The 11,980-nt window shown below is 42.0% G+C and overlaps 1 protein-coding gene across 5 annotated transcripts in view; it reads right to left on the bottom strand.

The window, feature by feature from the left end:
* The window catches only part of nsd1b (nuclear receptor binding SET domain protein 1b), a 39,782-nt gene extending 30,748 nt beyond the window's left edge, over positions 1 to 9,034 (bottom strand). For 2 of the 5 annotated variants that reach the window (XM_046039405.1, XM_046039403.1), the window contains exons 1-6: positions 8,934 to 9,034; positions 8,745 to 8,839; positions 6,024 to 6,928; positions 1,468 to 1,569; positions 896 to 1,037; positions 27 to 199 (exon numbers count right to left, since the gene is read on the bottom strand). In XM_046039405.1, the coding sequence (XP_045895361.1) occupies positions 27 to 199; positions 896 to 1,037; positions 1,468 to 1,569; positions 6,024 to 6,911 (1,305 nt within the window). In that variant the 5' untranslated portion in view covers positions 6,912 to 6,928; positions 8,745 to 8,839; positions 8,934 to 9,034. Of the gene's footprint in view, positions 1 to 26; positions 200 to 895; positions 1,038 to 1,467; positions 1,570 to 6,023; positions 6,929 to 7,932; positions 8,058 to 8,744; positions 8,840 to 8,933 lie in introns of those variants that run through there. The other 3 variants (XM_046039406.1, XM_046039407.1, XM_046039404.1) reach the window with 3 other exon arrangements.
* Positions 9,035 to 11,980: the final 2,946 nt, after the last annotated feature.

The raw sequence follows: 11,980 nt of genomic DNA on the forward strand, positions 1-11,980 counted from the left end.
CTCATAATTAATAAAATAGTAATTACAGTATATTTGTAGTTCTGCTCCCTTTGCTTCCCCCTCCGGTGCATTAGGGTGAGCTGTTCAAATTCAAAGCCTCCATGGAAGGTATGAGTTGCTTTTTCCTCAACCCAGGTTAGCTCCACGGGTTCCCCAAAGGTCCTGACATGGTAGAGCCGACAGGGCCGGTCACTGGGCTCTAAGACAACAAAAACATGAGCCTCAATCTCATGAGACGTAAACTAAAACTACACAATCCTGCACAGGAAATACACGAGTGCCCCAACTACGCAAAGGGAGATTTAAAATTTAAGAAAACTGAACTTTGATTTTACACAACTACAATAAAATGTGCAGCACTTCTATATAAAATTTGATTTAATAAGTTCATGTTAACCATAATCTAGTAGATTTGGAAGTATAAGAAAGACAGCAAAGGTGAAATTTAAACTCAAAATACCAGCAGTTTGTGGCCTCAACTTGCTGGGACTTTAGAACAATTGAGTGTTTGTGACTAGACTAACTGTAGAAATCCACAGTTGCAAAGGAAAAACAACAAACACTTAAATAGCATGAAAGCCTAATACAGTAAGTGTACATGTCAGTGAATACAACTGTTTCCAATAGGGATGAATAGTGATGAAGGAGGAACATAACTATACATTTCTGAATGTGTTTTTCAGCATGTGTGCAATAATATGTCTTAAATGATTATCTCAAACAATCTTATTATCAGCTTTGTTACACACTGTGAATCACTGTTCATTATACAAGAAAGCTCTGCTATCACCAGCTGGGGATGTCAATTAACTGGCGAGCAAAATAATCCATAGCAACCCATATACAATGCATTAGTCTAGATAACCACGGCAAGTCAACAAAGTTTCAGGCCCACCTTTCACTCTGTGATATATTCCCTGTACGGGGTCAACGATCACCTCACAGGGCCACCAGGGTCTTCGGTTGAACTTTGCCCAAATAACTTCACCCTCTAAAAACTTCACAGGGGGCAAAGGCTTTTTCTTGAGGCTGTTCTGCTGTCAACAACATTACAATAGAGAAAAAAAACTGCCGTGAGACGTATGAAAATGAAAACAGGTTTTGTGTTCTCACCAAATGTTCTGTATCAGAGTTACAGGTGTGTTGGCCGCTCTTGTTATTTCAACACGTTTATGTACGTCGTGACCCACCGCATTTTGATGTGCATTTACTCTACTTGAAAAGACATTAACATAGGCTTGCTGTATAATCCATAATGTGAAGACTCACAGATGATGATCATACATGTCTTCCTGTGTTAAACAACTGTTGATCGCATTAAAGACTGTGGATTTAAATCATCATCATCACAAATATTCCATTTATAAACAACAACCCATGAAGTAACTTTAATTGTGCAAATCACTGTAACCGATCAGGTTATAGTCTAATGCTTATTTTTAAGTCCAAAGTAGGAGATTTGTTTACCTGTATGGGGATTTTTTGACTTTGCTTGACCTGTCTAGGTTTCTCTGGGTCTTTGCCTGAACTGTTGTGGCAGGAAATCTGAACCAACTGTGAGGTGTATGCCTGAAAACATTAGATGTTGGAGTTATTAGTGAGGACAACTTGAGCACAAAGATCCACTTAATAGCTTTTTGCATTCAGTGCTGAATGAAGACATGTGACACGCAGTTGAAGACTATTAGGGCTGCCCCCTAACAGTCGACCAAACCGTTAGCCTTGGTCAAAAACTAAATTAGTTGGGTAGTCGCAGAAAACCTCAATCTCCATTCGGGAGCTGTGCCTTGTCACTGGGACTAAAATTTCAGCGGATTATTGCAACACGGACCTTTTCTCTTGTCACTTACCGGTCCAGTGCTGCTAACTCAAGCTGCCATTAGGTAGTTAGCGGTCCTGTTAGCTGACTCTACCCAGACTTGGAGCTCAGTGTACTGGGGGAGTGTCTTTGTTTACACTACTAACACAGTAACGTTTTACTGCCAGGAGGAAAAGACACTGAGCGGAAAATGCTGCCTGGATGAGCACCAGAACCAGATCAACTGTAAGTACTATAAAATAATCCATCGTGTTGATCAGTCCCTGACTATTTGTTCTCGCTATCGTGGAAGTCTTTTATTTCCACACTTTTTTTTTTGAGAGACAGGAAACGTGGGGGAGGGAAAGGGGACGACATGCAGCTATGGGCCGCAGGTTGGACTCGCACCCGGGTTGCTGCGGCAAGGACTCAGTCATTGTGGATGGGGCGTGCTTTCTAGTGGGGAGCTTTCTGTCATACTGCACATTGCTGCAGCACCTCTTTTCAGTCTGTGTGTTGAACACTCCGTTTTAACTACGCAGTGAAGTAGGGATGGGCATCTCTACTCGATAACTTTATGATATCGACCAAAACAGTCCAGTATCGAGAAGAATCAAAACATCTCCAGTCAAACCAGTACTTCAATCGATACTTTTTGTAACCAGATCGCGGCAAAACAATACTATTTGTATGGTTTTTCTTGCAGCCAAACACGCAAGCAACACACCGAAAGAAAGAGAAGAGCATGTCTTTTTTTTCATTATGTGCATTTACCATAAACTGTATAAATAAAGGCCTGCATGCACAGTTGCTCACCTGGCATGTTCATCACTTTTGCAAGTTTATCACCACAAGCTTGGCTTTCTGTTGGTTTCAGCTTCTGGTATCACTTAACACTTCTCTGTACATTTTTATTTACTATTCACATCACTTGTCACTGATCAATCGCTGCGTTCCATCATATCATTTAAGCGCTTTTGTGGCGTATCAGCAATCAGCTGATTTTACTCACGGAGCCTCCGGCTGCAGCTGATTTCAGATGTATTTGGTTTGATCAGCTGGACATGCAGATTCTCTTTTCCTCTTTTGCTTTTTTAGACTTTTTACTGTAGGCAAGTTAAGTGACTTGTTTAAAGAGACTCCTTTCTTGTTTTATACTTGTGACTGTCGTTTTTGGAGGAGGTTTGCGACTCACCAATAAAAGAAAGAGCGCTCGCAGAGATCTTTCAATTCAGTTTACTGATCGAAAGTTACTGTCGCCTCACAGCAAGAAGGTTGTAAGTTCAAACCCCGGTTTCCCTGGGCTTTCTATGTGCAGTGAATGAATATGACTATACTGAATCATCAGTGTCTGATGGAATCAGTAGCTTCTTGCAGGGCAGCTCCTCAGTGGTGACGGACAGCATCATTATCAGCCCAGTTGTGATACACAGTATGTTATTTCCTCGTTTTACGACTGTCAAAAGCCAGCAAAAACAATCATGATATGACATGATGTATTAACAGTGCTTGTATAGGCCTAGTTTTGTACTTAGCTGAACCTAACAGCTCAAATTGGCAACAAACTGAGCACACTAATGAACTGAGGACAGAATCAGTGCTAAATGTCGCGTCCGTATGAGCGTTGATGCGTTCACTTACTGTTGTACATAAGTACATTTTTACAGTGATGCGAATGATAGTTTAGGGAAAAACAGTGAATGAGCTACATAGTCAGTGACTCATTTAATTGAAATGATTCAATTATTCTAAAAGACAAAGTGATTCATAATTTACACCTCACCTGGCTGTGTCAACAGGTGTTTGTAAAAACAACAAGTTGTGGTCTTATAAGGGGGTTGCTTGCTGTAACTATTTCTTGGCCAGGAACCGTGACTTCCTGGGATCTACGCTGGTTTCCTCACAAACTACCTGTAAAACCACAACCTTTTTACATACCAGCAGAGCCTGATTAGAGCCCGGCAGATTTACTGGTCAGGCTGATTTCAGTGTAGCATCCACCTCTTAACACAGTTTTTCCCTTTGATCAGGTGCTCTGATCAGGAACATTATAGGACATTTGTTACTAAATAGGTGTTCTTGTGAATGCCATCAACACCGATAAATATCAAACTCAGCTAATTGCGTTTTTGCTGTTATATGACCATGAGGAGGTTTTTGTTGGCACTGAATGACAATGGGCTTTTTTTACAATAAGAAAAGCACAGGTTTAAATACTAAAATTATTGATGGCTGAATTTCATTAAGCTGCTTCAGTTCTAGGGTCCTGGTACTGTCATGGTTTACTGACAGAGCCATTGCTAATGTTACAAGTAATACGTGTGCTTTTCCTGCTTGACAAGTCAAATGTCTATTGTGTTCACGAGTTGTGGGCGTGCTGCTCTCTCCTCTTTCTTTGGATTTAGTATCATGTCCTGAGCGGTGTCAAAATTTAGTTTGAGGAACGTGTCTCCAAAGCGGTTAGAGAACAGCAGAAACAAAGCAGCAATGAAAAGTTAAGTTAGAGGTTGTTATGCTCCTGTGGAGGAAAAGACCTACATGATCTCTAATTGCGAGTCAGGCCCTAATTAGAGTAGGTCTGGAGTTTTCAAAGTCTGACATTGTGGACAAAATTTTTGCCTGTATATCCAGAGGTTTTCAACATACATTTCCTATATCTGCATCTGAATGGAAAGAGGATGGTATGTGTTCCAGGAATATAAGAAGCATGTTTATGGGTTTTTCTGAGCCTTAGTACTGTCAAAAAAACAACAAAAACAACAACAAAAAGACAAATATAGAGTGTAAATATATAGTATTTATGAATATACACATACATACATACATACTGTATATATCTATATCTATATATAAAGTAAATATTAATACTATAAATAAATATTATACTATCATTATTCTTTGTCTTACTTCTATTTTGGTGGATAATCATGCAGAAATGTTGTAACTACAGTAGTACAATGCGGCCATGGAGTCAGTTACCCTTTATCCTATGTTTGTTTACATTTTGGCAAATAGTCACCATTAAAAGAAGAATTAGCTATTATCTGTTCATCTTTGCATTGTACATATGGATGTACACACAACTGGAGTTCTTTCTTTATATGATTTATTGACTTTTATTTGTGGCAGACCTAGGAGATAATAACATCTTCATGTAGTGTAAGTCACAATGAATCTAAAAATATGTGTATCATGTTTTTGTGTTCAGATTGAGTTATGACTCAGAGAAGTAGTGTGATTTTTGATGCAAATTGCACTTCAAACAGGTGCTAAGGGGTTCACTGCTGCAGCTGCAACTGCTGACCATGTAGGTGACCAGGCCAAATCAGTCCGCAACAACTATCTTCCTGTCCCTTTCACCTTACGTGGTACGTTAGCCTCACATCTTTCCCTCCTCACAGTAGAAAAAACCTCTGGAGTAGAAAAAAAATCATGTTCATCAATGGCAGAGCTACAGTTGTAGAGGCATGCTGTGTCTGTGCCCACCCATCATTGATAATGACCACTACTCTGTAATAACAGAGCTGTTCTTATCTGTGATACCGCAATGGTGGAACAAGCTACCACATGCCATCAGAGCAGGTGCGTCCCTCTCTAACTTCAAGAAGCTCTTGAAAACTCATCTCTACCGAGAACACTTTCTACTATAACACCTCTAACCCCTAACATGCACTTCCTGTGCTCTTCTTCTTCTTCTTCTTCTATCCCCTTACAATTCTTTTGTATTGATCACACTTTTTGTTAACTCTTACTTCTTTCCCCAGGTATTTACCCAATTGATGTCATGTGTGCTATTAGTATTTATTGTTGCTCTTTTTAGTATGTATTGTCAGTTATAGATCTCATGCTGTATTGATGATTTGTTGATGCTTGTATGTTGTTCATCAAATGTAAGTTGCTTTGGATAAAAGAATCTTCAAAATGAGTAAATGTAATGTATTGTAATGTAACAGGTGAAAGGCAGTGAGGTGTTGAGTATTCCATGTCACAGGGTTTGTTTGTACAAAAGTTATGTAATCCAGCACCATAAAGCATATTTTCTAGTCAAGTGAATGTCAGTCCACTTTTGACTAAGGGCCATTTTGAAATGTTATTATGTTGGGTCTCTCTACACCAGAAACAAAGCTGTATGTCTATCTAATAAAGATGTTGCTACTGCTAAAATAAAAATGAAAAGCTGTTGTTTTGTGACAAGTTCACTTAGGGTAATAAGGGTAAAACTTGCCATTGAATGCTTTGAGTGACTATCCCCAAACAGGAACAGCTCGGTGTCGCTTTCCCACTCGTCATCTGAGCCGTCCCAGTATCTCCTGCGCTGACCAGAGGACTGGGACCGGGTGACGACCTTGGCTGACGACAGGGTAGCATCCTTAGAGTCCAAATTTAAGTCTCCAGGAGTGGACTGACGGACGTTCCCCGCCCTCTCTTGTTTGTCCTGTAAGCCTCTCATAGGTGACACGGCCTCCCGCTCTTCATCATTGTCGTCATCTTCAAATAAAGAGGATTCAAAGTGGAGGAAGCCATTAGCAAAGGGGCTGTTGCTATCGAGAGAGAAGGCAGGGCTAGGCGGGCCTGAGAAACAACCTTCTGTCTTTTTCTCAGAGACAACAGGTTCGCTCCGATTGGCCGCTGGCACGTCTCTACTTCTAGTTTGGACCACGGGTTGTTTTTGTCCAGCAGAAGAGTTACCAAAGCTCTCTTCCCTGCTTGTATTCTGTTTGCCAGGATAATCACTGCTAGTGCAATCAGCCCAGGAATCCCTCTCCACCTCCTTCCCCCTCTCCTTCTTGTTCACCCCCCACTCCCAGCTCCTCTCTGGCTCCCTTATCGGCAGGACCAAGTCAGGCTGGCTCACCATGGTGGTGAGATGTTGCAGCCTCCTGAGGGGACTGTAGTTGGACGAAGAGGAGGAGGAGTGGTGGTCCCTTTGTGTGAACCCAAAGATGGATGCATGCTTGAGGGAGGAGGAGGAGGCAGCAGCAGACATGGCGAGGCTGATCCTGTGGTCATGGTGTCTGGAGGAGCAAGAGTGGGAGGAGAGGTCACGACCGGGGGTCAAAGGGCAGCTGGACTGATGAGTCTCCCTGCCAGGGCCTGTGTAAGGCCCACTCATGCTGGCATTGTTCCTTCCTGAAACATGAACAGAAAATGATCAGTGTACATTCTTGGCACCAAACAATCATAAACATCAAAGTTTCGACTATGCGTATTTTTCCTATAGCCTATTATTATAAGCCACCTATAACGCCCACTAATTACTTGTGGAATGCAGTTGTGATTTTGTTTAATTTAAGATATCTTAAGAGATCTATAATCTTAGCATAATTTTCCTATAAGAAATTACTTTAGCCATGTTTTTTGCATAGCATGCTTTTTACAATCTGTCACAACATCGCTACAGCTTATCTAAAGTTATCCCTGGCAGCTGGTAATGAGACAGAGCAAAGGGACAGCTCACACATCAAATCCTTAAATACAGCACAATCTGCCTTCAGAGGATGTCAAAAATAAAACGTAAACAGATTTCCTGACGATGAAAGGATCAACCTAACGTGACATTTTTTAGGGAGAGAGAGATAATGCGCCGCACAACGCAACCTAGCTGTAAAGCCTTTTAGGAAATTTATCGCGATATGATGAAAATGACATCAACTACAATAAGGTCAGCAGCCTGTAAACTCACACACCTACATGCAGTATACACTCACAATAAAGCCTGTAGGATTATTACAGCGCGTCACGTTAAAAATCAACCCGACGCTAACACGCCGGCGCTGTAACCACCAACTGGAATTAAAATGGACCCGTTCGTGCGCGCGCATGTAGATAGCGCGCGTGTGTTTGCGTGTGTGTATAGGTGTGTGCAACTGCATGTGTGTGTGTGTACGTCTGTTGTGGCTTGCAGTGGCTCCGTAATTGCACGAGACAGGAACACAAACGCTACATAACACCACGAGACGACGACACAAGACAAGTTCACCTATACACACACACACACAGACACACGCACGCACACACAGAGAGACACACACTTCCACAGACTTCCTTCCGACAGATGCGGGCTAGATGTAAATCAAACAACAAAATCACGCAGAAAACGCCAAATGACACGGGATCTGTCGCGAGAATCTTACCATTCCGGTGTCGGCCACCGCAAACATGACCCTCAACCCGTTCATTATGGCGTTTAAATGTGCCAATTTCCAATTTTTTGAAAGCGGATGAGGAGAGTCCCAGCGGCAATACTACTAGGCCTGGATCCTGTGAAACGTACTCACTCACCCCCACCTCCCCTCCTCCTCCTCCTCCTCCTCCCCCCTCCTCCTCCTCTCTACATGCGCTAAAGCCTGGTCCAGCGGCCCCTGGAATAGAAATTCAGGCGTGTTGTGCTCCTCCAGCGACACTCCCCCTTGTTTCTTTGTGATAACTACAACTTTATAATTCGCCGTCTATGGATTTCTGCTCTGTTGAATGGCTGTTTCCTGCCTGCAGACTCTGCATGCCCCTTGAAAGTCAGTCTCTCTCTCTGCTGTGCGCACTGTCAGTCGTCACCACTGCCTCCCTCCCCAGCCGGTCCACAGCATGGAGCACAGAAGGGGCCGTAAATCTCCCTTAAAGAAAAGAAAAAAACAGAAAAAAATCTGAGCTGACAGCCTCCAAAAAGCGCACTGGGCGACCACACGACACCTCCAAAAATAGCCCCGCCCTCTCCTTAATTACAAGAATCAATTATTAACCTATACCAGCCTGCCATCACCAATGACATGTCACATGCCAAACTTGTGCCAACAACTGGCATCTTCTCCACCACCACCACCTCTACCCCGACACGCACTTGGGCAGCACACATGCGCCTGGAGGAGACGAAAAAAGAAATAAATGAAGTAAATTCAAAAATGTCCTCCAACACCACGTCTGAGAAGCAGTGAATGGTGCAGCAGGCTACCCGGAAAAACAGATGGGTTTCCTTTCCTGAGACGAGTTGCTGTGGTTGTCTCTGGCTGGCTGCACACCCGGTCCCTTCAAAATGGAGTCCTCCAGCTTTAGAGGAGGAAAAAAAACAGGCCACAAAGTGTTAATATATGCTCGATATAAAGTTCAGCCAGCCACGGAGAAACTGAGCTTAAAAGCGCACCTCTCCTGTGCTCTGGATGTGTTTCTGCAGGCTGTTTGAATCTTGAATCACCCAATGCCACGACAAAACAATTTTCTTTAGGCTACATGGTAGGCTATGCCTCCCAAAGTCACTGTCTTAGGAGCGTGTTCTGCCACGACAAGGAGGCACAGTTATCCTAGTGTGTGTGTGTGTGTGTGTGTGTGAGTGTGAGTGTGTGTGCCAAACGCACGTCCAACAGCAAAACCCATAACATTTAATGGCACTTTAAGCGTCGAGTGTTCTGGTTTGGGTACTGGGTTTTGTGCATATAAAGGGAAAACAAACAGTCAGCTTTTCTTTTTTTCAGAAACGAAGGGGTGAAAGCTGAAAAACAGCAGCAGCTTTCGGCCGGTAAGAGCTGAGCTGAGCTGGAAAACATATCGAGGTTTTTGTGTGCTTGATTTTACGGGTGAGGAAACGTCCAGATCGAGATTTGGAGACGATATGTCAGAGGACAAGGCGGACGGGCATAGGGGGGACGGAGGGTAGTTTGGAGTGTAGAAATACCCCACAGCAACACCACACACACATACACTCCACTCTTGTCACAGGGAGGCGATCTGGGAAACGGCGTTCATGATCGACACGGCCGTCAAACAGCAAACCCTCCCCTCCTCTGGGAAATCCTGGAGAGGTTTTAATAACGAAGTGAGATAAATCTCGATGAGGTCATGTTGACGCTTAGCCCACAGAAAAAAGGAGTCTCTGCAGGGCTGTTAATGTGAATATTTTTACGTTTCTGCATCCTCACACACGCAGCTTCCTCACTTTCCCCGGTGTTTTTTTTAATTTTTACTCAGTTCACAAGGAAACACGGAGGATTTTATGCGCGTATGGCTTGCAGCCTCGATCCTAGCAGAAGGAGGTTTGGTGACAACGATAGAGAGAGATACATATGATAGAGGCAGACAGGAGAGGGAAAGACAGGCGGAGAGGACAGGGCCTGCTGCGGGGTTTTTGCGGCGCAGAACAGCGCCGCGCACCGGCAGCGGTGCGCATCTCCCGGCGAGCCACCGTTATAATGACCATTAACTAAGTTTCATTCTCTTTTTAACCAGCGTTAGTCAGCGTTTCCACTCCCCGGACTTTCCGCTGCTGCATCAAACCAGGTTTTGATTTGACAAAGCATTAAGGCTGCTTTATGAGTCTGATCCTCAAAAACAATAATGCTTATAAAGTCCCCGTAGAGATATAAGAAATGTGACACCACAGTAAAACAAAAATACACTTAACATCTTAATAAATGATTGATTTCATCTTTATTTCAGCGTGTCATGTGTTATAAAAGCATAAATCCTAATTTGAAAAGATGAAAAAATGTAGTGGAGTACAGTACAATATCTCTCTGAAGTATCATAAAAGCAAAATACTATGGAAGTACAACTGCAGTGCCTAAGTAAATGTACTTTCCACCCGCAGTGGATTATAATAATAACATTATAACAAGTATAAAAGTTGTTTTGCACCACAGAGCAGGTGGGTGGGAGGGGGATGCTAGTCAAGCTGAAGTCCATCAGGGAAAACAGCTCCCACCCCCTGCATGATCCAGGTCAAAAAGAAGTGCTCTTAAAGGCACTGAAAATATACTTGAAATTCACATAGTAGCCTATCCTTATAGTACATTCATACTCCTAACATGCTTACTACAAGTATATTAAAGATATATTCTCCTGAGCTTTAACATACTTCTCAAAAGTATACTTTGAATAAATTGGTAATAAATATATACTTAATTAAACTTTTAATAAATATGCTTAAATAAAAGTATATTTTAACAACATTTTAGTATATTTATTAAAAATATATTTATTTAACTCTTAGTAAATACTGTTTAGGTGTACTTTGTGGAAGTACATTGTTAAACAATTACACTTTTAGTGGGTTGAAAATATATGCCAAACATGCTTCATTGTGTAGGGTACTGCAAAATATTGTAATTAGGGCCTGAGCACGAACCGTGCGAGGTCCCTATTGAAACTGTAAAGATTATTTTTTCTGCAAAGTAAGCTCAATTTTGCCCACTAGCGCAGTGCATTCAACCTGACCAATCAGAATCAAGGTTTTCAAATCGACGACCCAATCACATAGCGTGAAAGTCCGCCTCACAAAAGTTAACGTGTGTACTGTCGTTGAGAGAGGGAAGCCAGAAATCATTTTGTTTCTCAGGTTTCCTTTGTTTTACTTTACCTACTCGGACTTGGAAGGTGGACACCACAGACGAGAAGACACAGAGAAGAATATCCGGTCAACTCCCTGCAGAAGTTAAATGTGAAAAGAGCTACAGAGGGTTTACTGGCAAGTACAAGCAGGAGAGGACAGACGCAGAGACTGCCAGCAAAAATCGTCTTTCTTGGCAAGTTTATTATTGTTAGCAAGACAACACAATTGTGTAAGTTAACTTAAGTTGAGCTCACTCTGGGTTTGGAAATATTTTCCTTGGTGGATAGCTCTGCTGTGCATTAGCTAATGCTAGCATGTAGATTAATATATTTGTTAGCTAAGTTAACGTTAGTTAGCATTTTAATAGCTTCATAATCGAGACAGCAACTTTCGTCTGCCTTAGACAGTTTTGGGAGTAACGCATTACAAAAGTAACACAATTAAACGTTACAGTAATGTATTGCTTTTTGCTCTAAGGCAGTTTTTAATGTTACTAAAATTTCGGTAATATACAGTCTCTGTAACCGTGTTGCTGGAAATTGATGCATGAGATTTTAACAAGGCAGGCCTGTGCATGTGTGTGTATGAGCCCTCAATCCTGCTTTTGCACTGTTAAAATGACCAGTGAGGTCTTTATCAGAGTAATAAATGCTACTAATATGTTGCTATCTGTGTGCTAAAGAATAGGTTCACATTTTTATAGTCTACCTTAATACTCACATGTCCATGTTACAGGAAGTTATTGGTCACTGTAATCATTATTATTCCTGCCCATATAGTCTGTAAAGACATCACTACAGTTGTCATTTTTGTATAAATTTATTCTAAAGTTTAGCTGAAGCTACTATGAATCATCAGCTAAGCAT

The sequence above is a fragment of the Micropterus dolomieu genome, linkage group LG23 (assembly GCF_021292245.1).
Source record: "Micropterus dolomieu isolate WLL.071019.BEF.003 ecotype Adirondacks linkage group LG23, ASM2129224v1, whole genome shotgun sequence".
NCBI lineage: Eukaryota > Metazoa > Chordata > Actinopteri > Centrarchiformes > Centrarchidae > Micropterus > Micropterus dolomieu.